The 22,299-nt window shown below is 44.1% G+C and overlaps 1 protein-coding gene across 1 annotated transcript; it reads right to left on the reverse strand.

The window, feature by feature from the left end:
* Positions 1-3,462: 3,462 nt before the first annotated feature.
* cd34 (CD34 molecule) lies at positions 3,463-18,284 on the reverse strand. The gene is made up of 8 exons (XM_076167178.1): positions 18,048-18,284; positions 8,452-8,502; positions 8,021-8,304; positions 7,814-7,891; positions 6,028-6,139; positions 5,884-5,930; positions 5,641-5,793; positions 3,463-5,079 (listed from the first exon to the last, which is right to left on the reverse strand). Exons 1-8 carry the CDS (start codon positions 18,130-18,132, stop codon positions 4,891-4,893), a joined length of 999 nt encoding a protein of 332 aa, XP_076023293.1. The 5' UTR covers positions 18,133-18,284; the 3' UTR covers positions 3,463-4,890.
* Positions 18,285-22,299: the final 4,015 nt, after the last annotated feature.

Raw genomic sequence — 22,299 nt, forward strand, 5'->3', positions numbered from 1 at the left:
TGGCTGAAAGACGTATAACACAAATAGTGAGCTTCCAAGTTTTAAATATGACCAAAAAAAATAGATGAAAAAGCAACAGTGAAACTTGAACACTTACATTGACATTGATTGATTGATTGATTGATGTATTGATTGATTGATTGAGTTCAAAATCTTTGCTAAAATTAGTTAATATGTTTGGAAAATGTACAAATTCAATTTCCAAAGTGTGTAAAACGCAAATAAAAACAAAAGCGATTCCAAAGTTCTTGAAAATGTAAATATTATAAATGACAAATATTGAAACACTTGATCAAGCAGATTAGGTCAAAGAAATTAGTAGAAAAGTCAAATGTAGTAAAGTGAGTGAGATGAGCTGCATGGCGCTGTAGTTTACTACAGGGTGACATTTCTTTCATGGCTCCTGTCAGCAGTTACAGCGGTGGAAAAAAACGAAACAATGCGTTCCAGATTGTTTCCCTCAGCAGATGTTGGAAATAGACAACAGCACAGAGCAATGTTTCGGAAACAGACGGGATATTGATTAAGCTCTTAGTGTTGTTTGTTGTTGAGGTATCTATGGATACAAATGATATAATTTGATATCTCAACTAAGTTTCCTCATCAAATCCTTTACTCCTCTCTCCTCTCTTTTGGATAATGACTTTAGTGAATGAATTGTGATCATTGTAAGTGGGACAAAAGTGTAAACGGTCACAGCATAAAAGTTTCCTTCTGCAGGCTGGATGATGGTTCTGGTCAGCGGGTCCCTGTTTTTGTCCGACAGAAAGCCTCTCCCTTAATGTGGATCCCATCTTCGAAGCTGCATAGTACATTTCCCATGATGCTTGTGTTTTTTCCAAAGTATGTGAGTGTTTATTGGGCTTCCCTCCAGTCCCCATGCTCCTTCGGGCTCTCAGAGAACGTCTATGTTTGTGTAGACACATGCTGTTGCATTCGTTTATGTATGGGTGTTTCACTTTCATACCGCATGAGGAGAACGCTAACACAAAGCTGCCATAAGTCTGTCATCAAACGTGACGTGAACGCCAATGAAACTGAAAATGTATAACTGCTGACAAATGTTATAACAGTCTGTCCGGCATGTTTACATTGATTCATGTAAAAACACCTCGTGAAGTTTTCCAAAGTGTACAACTTGGTTTTGAGATCAAGGAAATGATTTGTGACATGGTGCCATTTGGTAGCTGAGGCCAGAGAATTTAACCATTTTATATAATCTCAACACTCCCAAGCGGCTCATTTTGGTTTAATAATGATGCGTGTAACCACATCAATGATGTCAGTGTTAAATAGACACAATTCACTTCAGTTCTGGTTGATTTCACAATGGTTTATTTATTTGTTCAGTACTTCCTTTTGCAAAATGTGTTATTATTGTTATTAACTGTGTATTTCAAAAAATAAGGGTGTGTTACTTGGATCCAAAACCTTTTTCCATGGAAAAGTCATTTCCTTGTTGATTCACTGTTCAAAGCAGTAAACTGGAAAACTCTTTGTTTTGTTCTCCCTCACAGTATTAGTGAAAGTATTGAGAAGGGCTTGTGTTCCCCTGAGCATATTCCTTAAGCTTCCGCCTTGAGCTATATATTTATTATTTATAGCAACTTAGCCCTGAGCATGAGCAACTTGTTGTTTATCCAGTTTTTGCCTAAAAGATTTTTCATTTAAGCAAATAATAAGCAAGTCTTACTGTATTTTTACTTTTGAAAACTGCCATCATAGCATTTCTGTCTTCCTTGCTGATTTATTGCATTTGTGGCATTGAGGTGAAGTTGTTCCCCTGGTTCTGGGCTGGTGTGAGTGAGGTCTGAAGACACGAGAGTCTCTCATATTGATGGCTCCCATGTGAATTATTGACTGAATGATGTAACCATTTTGAGTTTCTTGCCGTGGGATGTCAAAGCATACACTCCCGTAAACTACACTGAATTGAGTGTATGGTGAGTTCATACTGTTTGGCCAGTTTTGCTTCAACCATTCTGTGTATGAACATTGTGTTATACTTTGGTATAAATATAAAGTAAAGTTAAGACACTATGATAAGAAACCGCACAACTGCTCACATCACAAGATCGGCATATGAAGCATCGCTCCTGACCTCAGGGTTCCACTCCAGTCCCTTGTGAGCTCTCTCTCTCTCGCCGCCCTCCCTTTCCATCCCGCCCAATATCTCATCATCAATGAGTTGAGAGGAGGCGTGGTTTTGGCGTTCTCTGGGAAAACATGACGTATTTGGCAGCTGCAGCTACACTGAGAGGGGAACCGCCCCACAATAAAAACAACCAGCTGAGTTAGTTCATAATCCCAGATTCCTTTGCACACACACTACCCTTGGCTGGACGGAGGAAGGGAGGGGTGGAGAAAGCAATAGGCTGGATGGGATGATGGATGGAAGGAGAACAGTTTGGAGTTTGCAGAGTTGTGTGTCATTAAAGAAGAGAACACCTGGGGGGAATAAAAGGGCCAGGGACAAAGTTATTCTATTTGTAAAAGGATACATAGGGTTTGGAAATGATACGGTCGACGGAAGGGAAAGGCAGGGTAGTGAAAGGTGGACTGAGAATAAAAACAACATGGGAATGATCTTAATATTCTCACATGGGTGGGGTCTCTTGGTTGCTCTTTAATCTAGACACAGTGTTGTTAAATGCACATGATTGATTGCAGCTCATGGCACAAAGTTCCAAGGCCAGTTAGGCTGTAAATAACAGTGATACATGCCTATCATAATGCAAACAATAATGCAAACATCCACAGATTTACACATTTTGAATTTGCACCACACAGCACTCGGTCAACATATTCATTTTATAGGCTGTTGTGTTGGCTTCACAAAGGCCTTAAGGGAATATTTTCCATGCAGGGTGTGGATGGGGACATGCCAGGGTCAGAGCTCACATAGGGATTGATATATCCATGGAATTTCACATATACTGGATAATAGCCGAATTAAAACGTACATAGCATCAGCCTGACTAATGACCAATGGGGCGCAGACGTGCTCGTGAACATGTCCTGCTTTGTTTAGCGAAGGCAGCTGTGGGATGCTTTCACTGCCCCGCCCAGAGTCAGTGAATGACAAAACTGTGTGAAGTGATGTCATTACTACTGCTTATGCAAACCAGCTGTGTGAACTTATGGGATGCATGGGATTCACATTCCAGGCATCTGAGAGTGCAGACGTGTGTGTGCATGTGTGTGTGTATGTGTGTGTGTGTGTGTGTGTGTGTGTGTGTGTGGGTGGGTGTGTGTGTGTGCACGCGCTACTATGAGTACATGTCTGGTACTGCATGTCTGAGCCAAACATGTACACACCCAGGGCTGCATCGATCATCTGTGTAATTGATTTTCAACCCAACTCTTCATCTTCGTTTCATGGTTTCTGTAGTTTTATTAATTATTAGGTCACAGGGTTTAAGATGAAAAATAAAGAAAGAAAGTCACACTGAAAACATAACGCTTAATTAAAAATGTTTTATTTCGGTACTTGGTGTATCCAATTTGTGCTTTGTGATGCTAGTGAACACACTGGAATGTTATCGGGGGGGAAAAAGATTAAATAAAACATTACCGAGAGTAGAAATCAACTGATGGGCATTTCATTGATGCAGAATTTCCATATTTACTAAAAAAATACTGTGAATCTTTTCTTTAATCCCAGGCATCTCACCAAAGAAGATTTGTAACACACCCACAGCCTCACAGAACAAGACATGGCTGCCACAAAAGCACACAGAAGCCATGAAACAGTTTTCCTAAGGCACGGAACAAAGTGAATGTAAAAACAAAACATCAAAAAAATAAAGTCACCGTATTATACACCCCTGCTTAAAGGAATACTGATTACAAGAGTATACATCATTACAAGAGAGTAATACTGACAAACGGCTGGACAGATCATGAATCTGATGGTCGGTCATTGTAGTCGTAGTACAGAATTCCTTGTGGTGACACCTCGTCCAGAAAACGGAGCTATGAAGATGCCAACAAAAGACCCCCACCCCACCACGGGGACCGACTGCAACTCAGTGAGCCATCACTTTGTCGATATCCACGAAATTCTACAATTATTCATGGTTAATGTCACGTGCACATTCAAATACAGATTCATTCAGATTTGCGTCACATTCAAATATACACGGCCAAATACAAACACACACACACACACACACACACACACACACACACACACACACACACACACACACTCACACACACAGTAAACACGAGAAGCTTAGACGCATGCATGGATATACAGTATACAGTCCATGGACAGTACAGGTACAACTAAACGCTCTCACACACACACACAGGCGCTGCATCCAAAACACACACATAAGCAGGCAAGCAGAAATTATACATGCACACACACACACACGCAATATCAATAACACAATCAAACTAGATCAGAGCCCATCGGAGGTTTGTAAACAGATTTGAGGCAGTGTGATTTCCCCTCCCCGTGTGTGTGTGTGTGTGTGCTGTTTACAATAAACTGCAGACAATGTTTTATTCAATAATCTGTATTTTCAAAGTAAAGGGTTTGGTTGATGACATGTGGAGACCTGGCTGTGACTGCCATTTCCTGACAACAACAACCCAGGGACTGAACCGTTCATCGTCAACATCATCATCATCGTCATTATTCATCATTGTCATCGGAAAAGCCTGCCTGACTTTAGTTGAGGCCAAAGGCGGAGGCGAGGGGGCCACAACAGGAGCGTTGATGTATAGGAGAATGTTCTAGCTCCCACCCACCCCGACGCCTAATATTCTATGGTTGTGAAGGTGTGGATACAGAGGGGGAGGGGAGACGTGGACGTGTGTGTGTCTGTGTGTTTGTTTGTTTGTGTGATGTGGTAGTTTCCAGGCTGCCTTCGGGCCTCCTCACAGCTCGGTGTCTGCTGTCTTGGCGGCAGAGTGGCCGTTGGTGGGGGGAGGCTCGGTCTTGGCAGCCTCGGGAGACTCTCCGTTCGCGCTGGGTTTCTCTGGGGTCTCGGGCGGGGGGTTGAGGGGGGCGACGGATACCAGAGTGTTCCCTTGGTTCTCCTGATCCACTGGGTAGGCCTCCTCTGCCTGCAGATACAAGCAAATGAACCGTTAGGTAAAGGCTACCCCAGAGAAATGTCAACAACCTCCTTATATCAAACTGCGCATTGCTCATGGGCTCTCAATGTGTTGCTGTTTTATATGAGCCCCAACATGAAGTATCTATTACTACAGACACAGACGCATACTCATACCCACAATCCATTCCACTGTTCTACACTCACTCACACACACACACAAACACACTCAGCCTCTTATGTGGTCTTTATCATGTCATACTGTGAGTGGTACAGAGAAACAGCTGCGTCTGGCTACAAGATGAAACGGCCAGATCTGCAGTTGAATGAAGCAGTGGAGAGCAGGGTGCGGACCTTTAGATAACACACACACACACACTCTGCGTATTCCTCTCTGATAGCTCGCCAACGATAATCCCTAATTAAAACACTGGCAACAGCTTGTCGCAAAGGAAACAGTGCCGTTTTATGATTTCTAGTTGTACTAATACAGGAAACAGGCACAAGGAAATCTGTGTTGCTTGCTGTCATGTGCACAACTGAGCGAGGAGGTGTAAAAAAATGTGCTAACCAGCTTCAGTCCCTTGGTTTCAGGACCACAGCGGAATTTTAAGCAGTAGCCTCCGATGAGTGCGGCGGCGAGGAGCAGGCCGGTCAGCAGCACCGCCACCAAAACAGACGAGCCCGATGACGCTGGGGGGGTTTCAATGCCTGTCACACCCAACTAGACACAGAAATTTGAAAGACACGTTAAAGGAATTGAGTGACAGGTGAAGATGAAGATAAGAGTTGATGACGTCACAAGTTGTCGTACCTTCTCTTTCACACTCTGAAGCGCTCCGGCCAAAGTGCTCGGCTTAGCTGTAGGAACAATTGATTTTTTTTTAGAAATATGTCAACAACTCTGTTTGATCCTTTGTTGCAACATGTCAACACTGAAGCGGTTGTGGACACTCACCGTCCGGACTGGACACCAGCAAGGTGTTGTCCTCTTGGAAAACCTCCAGATTGCAGTTCTCCGTGTGACACCAGGGTGCAGGATTTTTCAGAATTTTCTCTTTAGTTTCCTCCTACGAGAAAGGATGTATTTGTGTAAATTACAGTGTAGCGTATAAACTCAATTCACAGCATATCTGTCTGGACACTTACTGTCATAATCCACTATATTAGAAGACATACGGTGAATTCACAATGGGATTAACTCATTTCAGATCAGATAATTTATTCAGATTTTTGATTTCAGTTCAGGGTTATACTTAAACATGAACTGAGCTCAAAAAATGCATATGCTTGGACAAAATTCCGGTTTTGTTGTAAAGCGTCCTGCACAGAGTCCAGAAAGGGAGGGTGGGGGGGTGGGGGTTGTGCAAAATGATGGGAAACAGATTGCGAACCGCACCTTCAGTTTCCCATCTTAACCCTGAACTATGATATCACCGCATTGCACAAGTTGAGGCTTTGTGATTTGGGACCACACTGTAATGCGATCCAGACAGCTCTCAGGTCTTTCTCTCCCCCAGCCCCCCCCCAAAAAAGATCTCCATTAGCCAACCGTGGATCCTGGGAGTGGACCCACAGCTGGGCTCTACTCTGACACCCCGTTTCCTTTAGACTGGGAAGAGGAAAGCCCCTCCACCCCAAACACCATCAACCCTCACTGAACTCCACAGCAATTATTCCCATGGAACCTATTCGCTTCACCATCTGTCCATGTCACTTGTGACCCATCATGTTTTTACTTTCAGGAATGCTTCATTTTCATATAACAATGCTTTGTTTGACCTTGTGCGCCCTCACTTTGCAAACACGGCTGGATTTCTGGTGTTTTTCAATAAGCAGGCTTGACTTTAAAATAATGTGTGGATGTGTATTTTCCACTTGCAAGTTCTGCACAGGCGTTTACAGAAAAACATTGAGTTTGCTCCATTAACACGGGCGCCTTTTACTTCCACTTGAAGAGAATCGTAAATGCTTTTTGAAGTGATCGTCAGCTGGCGAATGTTTGCGGTGCTGTCGTCCACATTGGGTCTCAGGTTGAGCAGATGTTTTCTGCAGATGCTCTTGGCACTGTGGATGTTACAGTAATGACCCAAACAGGGGCCAGCTGAAGAATGTGAACTGGAAAATAACCTACTGCTCTGTTCACCTGGTGAGACCGGTCTGTACAATGTTCCTCACATTTGTGACAAAGTCAGAAATTAGTATGCTTAGATTTTTGTCAACCAAATTCACAAACAGTGAAAAGATACAATATAATTATGATGTATGATAGGCATGATAATCCACACATTCCTTCTTGCTATAGATAAGATATAACGCCTAGCTATTATATTTTTTTTAAAGCAAGAGAATGGGTCCACACCCTTTCAATTCCTGCCTGTTGACTTATGAACATGAGCAAAGGGAGGAAACATCAGCCCTCCTCTGCATTTGTCTTCAGCCAGGATCGCAGCCCCGAGATTTACAATGCCTGAGGAATGTCTGAGTAAAGTTCCGCCTCTATCAGGGCCATATTTCCAACTGTAGCTCTTTAAAACACATTAATCATCTTCGCCTAAGTGAAGCAAGCCACTTCCCCTGGACCCCAACGTGTGTGGGGTCACTTAAAGGTCTGTGTAAAAGAATGTGTCGTCCGGAAGTAACACGCTGCGGTGACAGGCTGAATGAACAGATAAATGGTGGCAGGATGTAGCATTGCACATGTTGAAGTGAGAAACAACCACTAACAAATTTGTGTTACTTACGCAGTTAGCTGTGTTCACCACAGCCTTCACAGCAAGACTCTCGTCAATGACCTCCTTTCCAACACACTTCACTTCAGGCTGTGAAGACATAGAGTACACAGATATGGCTGTAACCATTTCCATAGTGATCCATCACCAGCATTCTTAAATCTCTCAGAGAAATTGTCTGTACTGCGTGAGGGAGGCAAATTGCATTCAGGGACTCACCACCACCATCTGAAGAGGAGCAGTAGTTTTCGGGGCATCATCCACGACATTGACGGCCTCAGCATTGTTAATTTGGTCTGCAGCGCTGTGGGCTGCAGTGGCTCCCGGGGTGCCAGAGGTGTCTTCTCCTCCCTGGCTATGTGTTACAAGCATATCCGGTGAAATGGCGATTATTGTCACGACGTTGAGTGGATCAGGAGATAAAGTAGCGTCTCCGTTGTCAGAGGATAGAGCGGTGGCACCTGAGGCAGCAGTGACCGGATCTGTGGTAGCGTCCACGGCGTCTGGGGGCGAAAAACAAAGCTGTCATGCACAATATTATAGCCACTGTGTCAAGCTAGGAAAAGAATAAACAATGTGTCACTTGTCACATCATTGTGGCTTTTATCTATCTGATTTGTTAGGTCTCTTCTATCCATCAAGGTTCATACCCTGGTCAGAGCTAGGTGCATCTGTGGCATCGTCTTGACACATCACGCCATCTGCAAGGAAGATGACAACACAACTCAGTGAAAAGGATGAAATTCAAGGCTGGTGAGCGTGTGAATGAACAACACTCTCATTGTAGTCCTACTGATGGATGATGGACACAGTTTGTCATATTTGAACCAATTGCAACCAGGCATTTACTACAAGTCGAGAAGATCAGAAGGGAACACTGGAGAGACCCTAAATCAAGCCTTCAGTCCTTTGTGATGTGTATTTTTCCTGAAAGTATGGATGTTAATGCCACACTGGCTATGTAAATAAGTGCAGTACTGTCTGAGGGAGTTTCAGGGCAGAGATTTAGTTGGAATGGTTTGACCCGGTGATCTAAACCTCAGGCCCTGTATCCTCACAAGCCACAGCTAAAATGAGGAGCTTGTGGCCTAATGCACTGTGCTCGCAGCCTAGTCAAATAAACTGTTTAGTCAGAAGGTCGTGACCTCACTGCCGCCACATCCGTCCTCTGGGACAGATCCGATTTCTATGTAAACACATTTGAGTATTGATATATTCGACAATCTTTATATTTCATGTGTAGCTTCAAAATGATTTAATGATTTGCTATGGTTTTCAGAATGTGGGTAAATCTTCCTTAACCAATGTCAATACCAACGTTGCAGCTGTGTGGTCTTACTCACACTCACACACGCACAAGCTGTTCCTACTCCAACATGATTGCTGTTGTGACAATCGACTAAAGTAACATCAGCGTTTGTTTAGGTGCCAATCAGGGATCACACCGGCCATCTAAAGCCATAAAAAGGAAAAAGTCAACTTAACCAGTACATGCAACTCAACAGCTAACTGCTAATATTGCACTTTAAACCAGCCTGCACCAACTCTGTCTCAACACTTTCCATCATACAGGAGGAAACCACCACGGTTTGTAAACAGTCTGATATGAGACAGACGCTATGCTGCAATCAGGGGAACTTGTTTTTGGTACACCACTACCATTTTCATTAATCACCAAATTTGTGTATATAATTGAGGTGGGTTTGGATTTGGAGGGTCTGTTTGCAATGCTATAAACATGACTAAGTGTTCCAAACAAAACGTAAGCGCTGCGTCATTGTTTCAGAGGCCAGTCGACCATATTTATCCAGCACTGTAGACCAATGTGCTGCCCTCCTGCTGTGCGTCTTATCTTAATAGGGGTTGAACATCGTCCAGAGACGGTCAAATGCTGCATTTCAACTGCCGTGTGCAAAAATGTAAGTTTAAGAGAGCTATTAGAGCCTTCAGCTAATTCCCTCTGGTCTGGCAACTATGTTTATTGGTACAATAATGTGGGACAAACGCCCCAAGCTTTCACATCACTGAATTAGTGGCTTGACGTTTGCCTCATGTGCACAGAGGTTTCACTAAGGACAAGAAACAGATTTGAACTGGTTTTGACTGATAATTACATAATAGACTGTATATACTGTATAAAAATGCACATTATATTGTTTTCAAACCCCTATTTCTTTTTCAGCATTCAATTATTAGCTATGCTTAGTGTTTCTTAGACAGCGTTGATGGGTAGAAGTAAAGTTATTTATGATGTAAACCTTTTCACCTCTCTGTCTCCCTCCAATCAATCACTGTATGTGTGTGTTCTGTTGTGCAGCTACCATTCAGCACACATACAAAATAAGACGTATGCATATTGTATATATATGCATACACAGAGATAAAGACAAAATGGGCTGATTTGATTTCTTCTGTCTTTGTCACACACCTAAGTTTTGGGCACTATAACACACAAACAATTCACCAGTGTAGACACAGACACCTCAGGCAGCGGTGTGAGAAATCTCACCATGCTTCCAGTCAGGCCCCACGGCACCAACACGAAAACTCAAGACCTCCAGTCTCAACACAAACAAGGGGGAATATAAGTTAACACTCCGACAGCATCTAAACACACGTCTGGCCTCCCTCCGAAGAGCTCTCTGATGAGCTCCAAGAGCACCAGGCCTGCAGACTAAAAAAACCTCTGAGCTTTAGTAAATCCTGTGCTTCACTGCTGGTCTACATCAAGAGAAATTCCTGTTCTGACTGCCCTGTCTGAGGCTTCCTCTGTGGGTGTTCCAGTCTTTGACGTGGTGTGGTGGGTAGCCGTGCCAGCTGTAGAGCACTAAATAATAGCTTAAAGAGAGGATTTGATATGGGCCTGGTATGGTGAGTGACAGTTCAAATGCAGACTCTTCCTTTCCTGTGGTTGGTCAAATCAACAGCAATTATGTGGCAGGACAGAGGCAGACATACTTCACAGACAAATGACAAATGTTATTTAGTGGATGCATTCATTTCATCATGTGGAGAGGAGCAGAGTCACTGTTTAAACACTGCTGGAATCAGTTGGATCTGCTAAGTTGCTGGTCTGTTATGTTGACATAAATGTACTTACTGTACTTTTGAATAAAGTGAATACTGAAAACTGTATATTCACCAAGCAGATCAATATTGTTCACAGAAACATTGTAAGCAAGCCCAACATAGTAAACACAATACATCTTCATGCAGGTCCATAAATAAAGTACTGATCCCTGGAGAGGATTTCACAACCGACTGCACTGGATGTTTTATGGGCAAATGGATAAAGAAATGTCAGTCGAACCAAAATGTACATCATCAATCACTGTTTAAATCTGAGAATATCGCGCACACACACACACACACACACACACACACACACACACACACACACACACACACACACACACACACACACACACACACACACACACATGCACACACGCACGACCCTGATGCAGACACTGAGGGACGGTGGTAAGAATAGTCTGCGTTAGTAGGGAGTCAGCTGTGCGTTTGGCAAATCACCCGGACCCCGGCTCCTCCTGGGCAGTAGCCTATAAAGGGCTCAGGGGAGAGCAGCGGGGTGGACATGATAAGATGGCAGGGGAGAGCGTCTCTCACCATCAATTTATGTGCTTGAGCTGTTATTGAAGCCAGACTCTTGACACTCTACATGCGGTTCTGTTTCCCTCCAGACAAGCTCCCTTTAACCTCTCGCTCCGCTCAGCGGGAGGAGAGGCCCTCCACCTCCCCCACACACCCCGACGAACACAAACCTTCAAACTCACATAGATTTGTAGAGTGCCTAACTTTGTCTGGCGAGAGTAAGGCACATAATTCTACTTAAAGTATCACATTTAAACAAAGGAAAGCATTTATTTTTATTAGCTAGAATTATTGGTTAACACTTTAAGATTGTTGATTCTAGTGTGGTTATTGTCTCACTCACACCCTTGTAAGTGAACACACAGCCGTCACTGTCACTGCCGTCTGCTGAAGTCATCACGTGACATGAACTGGCTGATTGCTCTTCTCAAACTCTACACTGGACATTTGGCCAAAAATGTTTTGCATTAACTTCTTTAAAGTCTGAGTACAGATTTTGGGAGAAGCCAAGACTCAGAGTTACAACCATTAACAACCTAATGATGAGCTGGGATAGTCCCACCAGATGAAGTGGAAATTGCCCTGAAACAGCTGGAGGAAAGATACATTTGAAGAAACGCAGAATCCATTTACCCATATGTGAAGTATAATACTGTATGTGTGTTTTGACAGTTCAATGTTCAAACTGGTATCTACCAATGATCTGGTTATGCAAGATACACACCTTCTGCTATATGTTTGAAGCGGTTACTGCCCCCTCAAACGCGCCCACTGTCTTTCAGTACCAGGCCGCTGCCAAACTGTGTGTGCTGCTGTTTCCGACAACAGCAAAAGTTTATTTTAATTCAAGTTATCTCGTCCTGTCCTCGGCCAGTTACCGCATCCCCGTCTCGCTCATCTGTCATGTCAGTTCCCATTCACTTCCTGATCCTGGATTGCAGTTGCCTATTGCGACGGCCGTCTCTTTTACCCTTCCTGCTATACCGGTCATCAGCTTTAGGGTGGAGCAGAGACGGGAATTTACAGTGAAAACAAATACTGTCACACCGGATTAAACGGAGGCAGTCAGAGAGTTTGAGCAGGGGACAGCGGTCCTTTGCACACAGTCTTTGTGGATGAGGCCTGCTTCCTCTCTGGGGATGCCGGGGAGGAGGCCTGGGCAAGGGGGAGCGTGGTTCAGCTGCCATAAGTCTCCTCAGGGAGCCCTTTCCCTCCTTGTATATGTGCTGGACTGCCAGAGAGCCGTGAAGTCCCTGACATCATGCTAAAGGGGACAGGCCTCAGCTTCATCTGACCTCCACCCAGACTACAGAGACAACACCTTGGCGGTAATCATGTGCCACACCCTTCCAACATTCCTAATCCTCTGCATCTGCCCATATTTCCAGATGTCCACAAAAAAAAACCCATACAAACTCAAGTGCTGATGACTGAAACACACATTAGTGCATCAACATTTTAACTGTCAGCAACTTGTAGGTGCTTTTGGATCCTGAGTACATTTTTGAAGTTGAGTATTTCTTCTACAGCAAAGCCTCCCCTCCCCCACTCCTCTCTCTTCAGTGTTGTGAGAATGTCCCCTCAGCTTAGACCCAGTCTGGAATTCCTCCAGTCCCACAGACTCTCCTGGGAATTCTGATACCAACGAATTCTAAATGTAAAATGATGAGCCTATTTTTGCCCAGTAAGCAACAAAGGCAGTCGCAGCAGAGACACATTCTGTTCTTTAGGTAACAGTGTTGCCTCATTAGCATAGAGTATATATGTGGTTCAGCTATTGGCATTAGAAGAAAACTTAAATGACTAATGAGTGAGGAAATAGTACCAACACAGTTCAGTTTACTCCTGTGGCTAGACAGCTACTCCAACCGCAAACTGGAAAAATAAATCCCAAATATATCCCACTGGGGTCCACGGTCCTCCAGGATTCCAAACGTGAGAACTATTTTTGTTCCCGCATAGGCTGGTGGCAAAAGTTGACTTTCCAGGCCGGCCCACGCCCCTGGTGTTTTTAAACAAAACACTAAATGGGGCAGAATTTTTTTCAAAAGGAATTGACAGGTTTGGAATGTTATCCATGCACATCCTCGGACAGGATGTGGCTGTCACGGCACGCGGCGTGGAGTGACCTCGGAGAGCTGCAGGGGTGAGCAGGCTGGGGGCTACAGATAATACCTACCAGCTCCGGTGCTTAGAGGCACACTTCTGTAATGGGACACAGCTACACTAACTGCTGTCATGGAAATACAGCACAGGCATCATAATGGGCTCATGCTCAGCTGTACTGGGATTATTTTACTCTGGAAAAGTCAATTTCCTTCCTTCCTGTAATGCAGGCATGGTTTTAAATCCCAGGGTTGGGAGAGGTAACGTGATTGGTAGCAGCTACTAACCATTGTTTTTAACTCAGCCCTCGTTTCCCCATCAAAATAGTTTCAGCAGGCCTGTGAAACTTAAAACCGCTGTTTCCAAAACACTTTGTTTGTTAATGGATTTGAAGTTGGAAATGCCAGCTGCTTAAGAGGCAACAAACCGAACCTACGAGAGCAGATGTGTGTGTGGACTCATTCCAGCTGCCTCTCGACATCAAGCCGTGGTGCGGGAAGAGGCTGTAAAAAAAGATATCGAAACGTACAAGTCTGGCCCTGAGTCGGATTTGGATTCATCAGCCAAGGAGATAAAAGCAGAACAGGAAATTCTAATTGCCAACACAAAGCAAACAGCAAAAAGCAGGACGCACGTCTTGTCTAAACGTGAGAGGACCTCCACCGAACTGCAACAAGGGCACAATCTTGTGTTTTCAATTAGCACTGCTTCAATGACATGCTTCTGACTGAGCATTAATTACCAGGAGCAATTACTCTGGCAGTCAAAGGGCCTCAGCCAAGGCTCATTAACTGCTTGTTCCCCAGACTGAGCAGTATAACACAGCCATAAAGACAGTCGCGCCATCTTATCCCATACACTCTCTGCACCATACACGCAACCACTGCAGTCTGCTGGGTTTGGCCCTGACATCATCATGTGACGCTGTCAGTATGAGGACGATCACTGAGCTGGAGCAGAGTGTAAATTAAAGCCCAACAGCTGTAAAATTGCAGAAGGGTGCCAGGGTCCGAGGAACAATATGGTCACCAGAACAGGAAGATTTGAACCCTCGTCTGCTATTCATTAAGATATATATTGTTGCGGGACGATCAATTTCGTCTTGTCGACTCTCTTTCCTGGATGATGGTTTAGTTCGTGGCGACTGTGTTTTTGTTTTCATTATGATTAATATGTTTTCATTGGAAGTGAGGCGATGGGCTCCAAATGATGATAATTCAAAGAAAGGAACAACTAATTCCAGGATGTTATGTCTTTGTTATGGTAGTTACGCTGATGAAGGTGAGCAGATGCAATGGAATGGATTCTGATGACAGGCAGTGTTACACTGAATATTTGAATGATTTCATCCGTATTCCCAGCTCTCTTTAAGACATCACTGATTCAAAACGGCAGCTGGACAGAGTTCGGTCTCCAGGATTTGCGAGCTCTCGCGGTTCCTCTGGCATAACTTTGGACCCAAGTGTACACACACCCCAGCCTGACATCAGACCGCTATCTGCCAAGGTTTATATAACCCACGCCCTCCAACTGATGACGTGAATCGAACTTCACCATCACAACTCGAGACTGAAGGAATGCTGGTCGATAGCTAAGGGCCATGAGAACAAGAGTGCAATATCTGGTCCCTGTTTATGTTGGCGGGGCAACGCTGCTGTCTGACGTTTTGAACATTCACCAGCAGGGAGATATGGATGGGGATTATGACTCTGTGTTCACCAACGACATTCTGTGTGAAGATTGTCCAGTCGATAAGATTGCAATCATGACAAATTTTCACTTTCAGGCGTTTCTGCTTTATTGCTCCTTTCATCTTATTTCAGGCTTAATGATTTCTGCCATTGTGCATGAATGATTTGATGGTTCTTGTCTCATATAAGATATCTACTGAGATAAGAGATATACACACACACACACACACACACACACACACACACACACACACACACACACACTTTCAAAGCTTGGAATCTCCCAGCCCAGAGCATGCACATGAAAGCTTCATCACCAGATTTTGGAGAAATGTCGAATATTCTATCAGCAATTGTCACAGCTAATTCCACTCTGCCTGAGGCCGCGCTCAGCAACAAAAACAGTCATTGTAGATGACAGGCTGAACGGAGAAATAGAAGCCCCACTCCTTTTTTTTCTGCCTTCACGACAGAGAAGATTTAAAACTTGGGTTTTCCCCCGAAATCTTGAGAGAAATACAATACAAACATCTAACGTCCTCCAAGAGGCGTTGGATGACATCATCCGACGCTGCAGTCCATGCCCATTTCTGTAGCAACATACTTGGGAGCCTGAATCACTACCAAATGACATCTACGGGAAGTGGGAGTATAAACTGAATCTGCGTTCTCTGGAAAATCAGTGTGATCGCACTGCTTGAATATAATCTTTTACTTTTACTGCTCCTATTTGCTTGAATAAATGCTAACCTCCAACTTTAAACTAAGAAACTAATTAGCTGCATTAACTGAACTGTTAACGTGCACATCTGGAATGTATTGCTTTGTTGCTTTGGGTGTTTTGGTGTCCTTAGTTGCCTCAGTAGTCATAGTAGCAGTAAAGAGAGCCTCAAGGTCTTCGCTCTTTAGAGTTCATATATCATACATTACTGCCAGGGTGCCAGGGTGAATAAGCCTTAACCTTAGGGTCATGAATTGAGTTAACATTGTTTCCACGTACTGCCTGACAGGAAATAGGAGACAGTGATTGGTTACTCTCTTTTCTTCTTCTTTTGAGTAGCCCAAAGCATGTTTTTCAGCTACCCCTCACTTCACCATATGATTTTAAAGACATCTGTGTAGCATTGATTAGACCTCTTGATCCGCAGCGTATCCACTGAGGGAACGAGTCGTGCAATGGAGCGTCTCTTAGTTTATCAGAACAGAGGGACACAACAAGAGTCTTCTTTATGTGGATCAAGATGGTCGGAACGAGGCATGAACCGTTGAAATCGCCTGGTATCTTTGGATGAACGTCATGAGGCACCTATGGCCTACATAAGACAGAAGTCACATATTTGAAACGAATAAGGAGACATACGTTCGAAAAGGAACAAAAGACAAACTAAACACACTAAATCTTATATACGCTAAGCTCAAACAAAGACTTTAAATCAGTTTTATTTTCAGATGTGCTGACCCATGCCTCTGCAAAGTCACGCTGCGATCCCAGGTGGACGCAAGTGTCAACAATGTAGCGGGCCGGTGCGAGTGCAGGACGACGCTTGGATGTGGGAGGGAAATGTGGATATGTCAGCAGCCTGGAAGACAACACCCCTGTGACAGTCTCAAAGTAGAAATCAGAAGTCCTTTGCTAAAACCTATAACAGGGGCGTGAGGTTTGTGCCAACGCACCCTCGCCTGTCAGATAAGCAAAGTATCCAAACAGACATTGTGTGATTTTTATTTATATTATGAGCAACTGGAATACATAAGAATACATGGTTGTCTGAAATATTTTGTGAAATTATCTATGGCTTCAATTTCTTTCCGGAGCAGCAACTAACTAACTAATTGAATTTCCAAGTCAATTGAATTACAAACTGTTAAGCCGCTGATGCAGATGGTATGTTGTGTGTCTCTCTAATGTGCAAACAAATGCTCCACCATCTCATGATCTCCTTCTCTCTCTATTAAAGTGAATCCCACCCAGTTATTTTCATCAATCCCATAAGCAGTTTGCTGCCCGTGTGCCCATAGGCCAGACCTAAGAAGCTCTGGAGAAGTCGTTAACGTTTGGGCCGAACTGGAGCTCGTCCGCCTTTACAACCAGCAAGGCATCCAAACCATACATCACCCTGCAATTAACATCAGGCCTGGCTGGTTTGGAGTGGACTGCCCAGCGAGTCCACACGCTTATTCCACATGGTCACTCACACACACACACACACACACACACACATATACACACACACACATGTACAATATGCAGACATGCAAGGAAGCAAGCTGAGAGGAACTATATTATATTTGCTCTTTTGTTGAATCAAGATGTGTGTTGTGGTGTGGTGTGGTCACTTCCTGACATGGAGCTCACACACAGAGACTCACATGTACAATGGATATCTTTATAACACACTAGAGTCTGAAGATAAAGAGAAGGAGGAAGGGGGTGGGGGGGTGCGGGGGGGAAACCGAACAACACTGCAGACTGCGACAGATAAACCCACAAACTGTTCCTCGTTTATCCCATTAGAAAGGAAACACATTGTATGTTGTCATGCTGCACCCGGATGTACTGCTGGATGCAATAATTCTACACAACTGCAACTTTCCACAAGAGAGCAGATCCTTTGTTTCAGCGACCATTGAGGTTTTTTTTTACCACACCTTCTTGCCCAAATGCAGCAAACTCTTGGCACATCAAAGAAAGCCCTCCAAGTGATGTGCAAGAGCCACCGATGATGTACACATGCAGACTTAAAACACAAACACACTGACTTAACCCAAAACAGACTAGATCCCCAAAACAAACATCAGATGCTGTGTAGAGAGAGAGAGAGAGAGCTACTCACTGTTGAGTGACAGAGCGCAGAGCACCAGGAGCACAGCCGTCCCTCTCCAGAGCTCATTCATTCTCCACATGGACGCGGCCATCATCCCTCTTCAGACTGGCTGTGTGACTGTAGGAGTGTGTAAGAGTACAAAAAAAAAAGTCAGGGAGTGAGTGGGCGAGTGTGTGAAGGCTGAGGGGAGAAGTTGGGAGTTTTCTGTGAGGTCTGCTTGAGCGGGACGGACGAGGCAGGATAAAGCCTGGCTTGTGTCTCGCTGATCTTTATACGGCCCCACTCCTTTGGCCCCCCTCTCTCTCCCTCTCTCTCTCTCTCTCTCTCTCTCTCTCTCGCTCTCGCTCTCTCTCTCTCTCTGTCCACACCCCTTCTCTAACTGCCTTCTCTTGCCCCTCTACCCAAAAACGCTCAGCCCGCCTCACTCCCCTTGTGTATGTGTGAATCTACAGTATGCATTAGAATTAAGCAATAAGATACATACTACTGTTATGGTTTGTATCTTTGGATCCATCCCAGTTGAGCTACTTTGGTCTTTCCTGGTCACTATGCTTCAGTACAGTCATTAACTCCACCCACACAACAAAAAAGGTTTTGCAATTTAGGAATATTTCTAACACACGTTTCTTAGCAACACAGATGATATTTTGCGCTCTGTTTGGAACATCAAACACCCGCTGCACTTTAAACATTGGATGGATTGTTACACATTTGAACAAATCAACTCACACACACAACCAAGTCAGATAAGTTATTTTAGGACTTCATGAAATTCTTGCATTGAAGTTTAGACAATTTGCACAGTAGTATTTGAATGCAATAAACAAATGAAATCATTTGAGCTCTTTGCTGGTCTCTCCAATGTGGCGTTCAGGACTGTGAAAGCTTGAGTTGTGCGACGCCCCAGCACACAAACACACTGCAAACTCATTAATTCCTTAGTCGAAAGTGAATACAATTATGAAAGAACAACAACATGATAAAGTGTTAGTTGAGGTTCATAAAAGTGTGTCCACCGTCTCTGTGTGGCAGATGCACCTGGTAAACAGGAAGTGCTCCTCCTCACTCTTTCATGTTTGTGCACACAGCTGAAAGGGCTAGATCGGCATATGGCGTGAACACACAACTCTTGGCCTCAGTTTTTGTGCGTCCCTGGATAGATGACTAATACTCTACAGTGAATCATCCAACAACCCGCAACACGTGCACGCTCGCATACACACGCCTTTTCAAACACTGTAACACATGCACTGACATCATAAAGAAAACACCCATGCTATTTCACAATCACACCACATCAGCAGAAACTGACAAACTGTTTCACTGATGTGTGGTGTGTTGCAGGCGTGTGATGCGGGGTGTTCACTTTTCACGTTCACACAGAGATGTTCTACACACTGTCCCAGCAATCTGGGCAGGCCACATCTGGAAGCACTGCAGTCACCACTGCTGGCTTTTTGAGGACTGCCTGGAGAGCTGCTTGTCAAACAATGCAGCCATATGGGGCCGAGCGGAGCCAAGATCAGGCTGGTGTCTGGGAACCTGCCGCCGTCCTGCTACTTACTGCCTGTATGTTTCCTCTGGCATGGAGATTCAGCAGTCAGATGGCAATCAAGCAGCATTTGTAAATACATTTCAAAATGTTCTTTAGGGCCACAGCATTGTGGGATAGTTGTAATTTATCATACAAAAAGTATAAATGAAGGGCAGAAATGTTGGACAATTACTGCAAACCGGGTATTTATATCTGTAAGAATGTTCAATACAAAAAACTACAAATCCAAATGCTTGTAATATCCACTCATTATATTGTTAATACTAGGCAAATGTGTTCTAAACATGTAATTTGCATGAACAAAATGGAACATAACGGCTCCTAATAGCTAAAAGCCACGCCCAGAGTATGAGGCCATACAAGTGGACAGGACAGTATAATGTATGTTTCCATACATAGACAGACTGACTGACTCTTGTTCTATGGTTCTATGAAAATGTGACGTGTCTGTGTGTCTGTGTGTCTGTGTGCCTGTGTGCCTGTGTGTCTGTGTGCATGTGTGTCTGTGTGCCTGTGTGCCTCTGTGCCTGTGTGTCCGTTTACAGGGAAACAAGCTGGAGAATTCTGATTAGCTCGGCCCAGCAGGGGCTGGATTTCTGGGGAATTTAACCTCCACGTCTTCCCTTCCCTCCTTCGTCATCCCTTCCCTCCTTCCCTACGGCGATCTTCTATCTCCTCCTGATTTTGCCCTTTCACTTTATTTTGGTTGAAATGCACAAAGAATCTCTGTGCTGTGAGTCTAGCACACTGGTGACATCACAAGAAGGTCACATGGCAGCAGAGAAACTAACCTGCTCACTTTTACATCATGTGTGCATGACTGACATATGACTGTACAGCCTAACATGCTCAAATATGGTTTCAGTTTACAGATTGTTGATGTTTATGGCCTCATTTCCGTTTCTTCTTCTTCAACTTGTAAGCAGTGAAAGCTCACTCGGACTTTGATGTTTTACTTTGAGCTTTATGCAGTCATTTATCCCTCTTTTGACTCAGGATCTGTTTACATCCACAGAATTTGCGATACTTGTAAACCCTTGATAAGAACTTAATGATATTATGCAATCAGGGGCGCTGAAGGGAAGGTCATCCTATCTATTTAGGGCTGAGATTGCAACTGCGCTACAATCAACTAATTCTTCCCAACAAACAAATCTGGCCAGCTTGTTCATAGTTGGGCTGTCCTGCTTTCCTCTTCATTCGTGATTGTTGCTTTGGGGGGTGAACACGGGGTGAGAGTGTGAACAGGTTGCCTAGGCAAAGGCACTAGTGATGATTTGATTAATGGGGTAAAGGAAAAACGTGAAAAATCCTCACCACCACCCCACCCACACACTCTCTCTTTCTATCTCATTGTCCTCATTCAGTCGGCCCCTCTCCCTCCTCATCATCATCCTGTTGACCTCCTCCTCCCTTCTCACTCCCCTCGCATCTAACCCTTCTCCTGTTTCCTGCCATTCTCTCTGCATGATGTGTCCTAAACTTATACCTAACATCCACTCTACACCGGAAGCAGGGATGTATAGACAGCTCCGACCAGCTCCGACCCCAAACCCCGGGCAACGCAAACACGGAAATGTATTTATATTGACCTGTCACCCTGTCTCACATTCCTTCTTGATGCTCGCTTACCCTGTCGTGTTATATAAGGCCGTGTGAAACTGGACAGACCTGGCCAGAGGTTTCCGCACCGTGATAGCATGGCAGCGCCAGTGTCCGGTCTCAAAGGGAGATGCGTGGAAAGAGCAACACAGGCAGGCTTGATGGACATAGTTTGACTTCTAGCAACACACAGAACTCTGGACCAATGCCGGGAGTTGATCTATGTGTGCAGAAACACATGTGGTAACAATAAAAGTACATTTTGTGAAGAGGAGATGCATCACGGTCAGATCGTATAGAAGCAGTGGTGGGAAAAAGCACAAACATATTAGTATTAATGTTTTGAAGTAAGGTTAAAGTCAGACGGTTAAATTATCAATGCATTCATCTGTGCCAGGTACATCTGATTAGGCATGAGCAACCAAACTCACTACAATTGGAGAGACGAGTATGAATGGCTGCATGTTTTCAATTTTGCAACATTTGGACAGAAATGCTGAAAACAAATCAAATTGAAGACAGATTCATTCTTCTGAAACCGAACACGCCGATTTTCATGCTTTCAGGTCAGATTACAGAGCGCAGTGCAACCAAACAGCAGAGTGTGTGTGGTTGAGATACAAGGTTTTAATAAGAACACAGCAATATTATAGGGGTTGAGTCTTCATCTGTGATAGTATTGCAGGAGAAAAGTACAATATCAAATGGAAATATCTCTTAATTATCCTTAAGCTCCGTCCCTCTCCGCCACACCTGCAGCTATTGAAGACATCCTCGGGAAATGTCAAATGATATCACCGTGGAAAGTCCTCACAAGGGGAAAAGACAACAGCAGGCAGGAAAGAGGAACAGGGACCTCGACTGTTATTACATTGTGTTCTGGGAAATCCAAAAAATGGTTCGAGGTAAACAAGATTTGGATCAGAAAAATAAAATTAACCATTGAATCAATCATGCACCGATACCAGAGTGAGTTGACGTGCTTGCAGTGTTGGAGATAGTTTAGCAGTTTGCAGTCTGCAGTATTCTGTTCTTTCCTCCATGGCCTGCTTGTTTTATTGATTTGAAGGTCAGCGTTATTTGTAAAAAACAAAGAGAGCAATG

This window comes from Genypterus blacodes, unplaced genomic scaffold (genome assembly GCF_046128005.1).
Source record: "Genypterus blacodes isolate CSIRO-AG114 ecotype Tasmania unplaced genomic scaffold, CSIRO-AGI_Gbla_v1 ptg000156l_1, whole genome shotgun sequence".
NCBI classification, from domain to species: Eukaryota; Metazoa; Chordata; class Actinopteri; order Ophidiiformes; family Ophidiidae; genus Genypterus; species Genypterus blacodes.

What these genes read in the sequence shown, in the direction of transcription:
- cd34 (XM_076167178.1), bottom strand. Translation starts at nt 18,132, where the DNA reads ATGATGGCCGCGTCCATGTGGAGAATGAATGAGCTCTGGAGAGGGACG. An exon ending in CTCCTCTTCAGATGGTGGTG is followed by an intron (nt 7,892 to 8,020) that starts GTGAGTCCCTGA and finishes ATGTCTTCACAG; the next exon opens with CCTGAAGTGAAGTGTGTTGG. An exon ending in AAACCAAGGGACTGAAGCTG is followed by an intron (nt 5,080 to 5,640) that starts GTTAGCACATTT and finishes TTGTATCTGCAG; the next exon opens with GCAGAGGAGGCCTACCCAGT.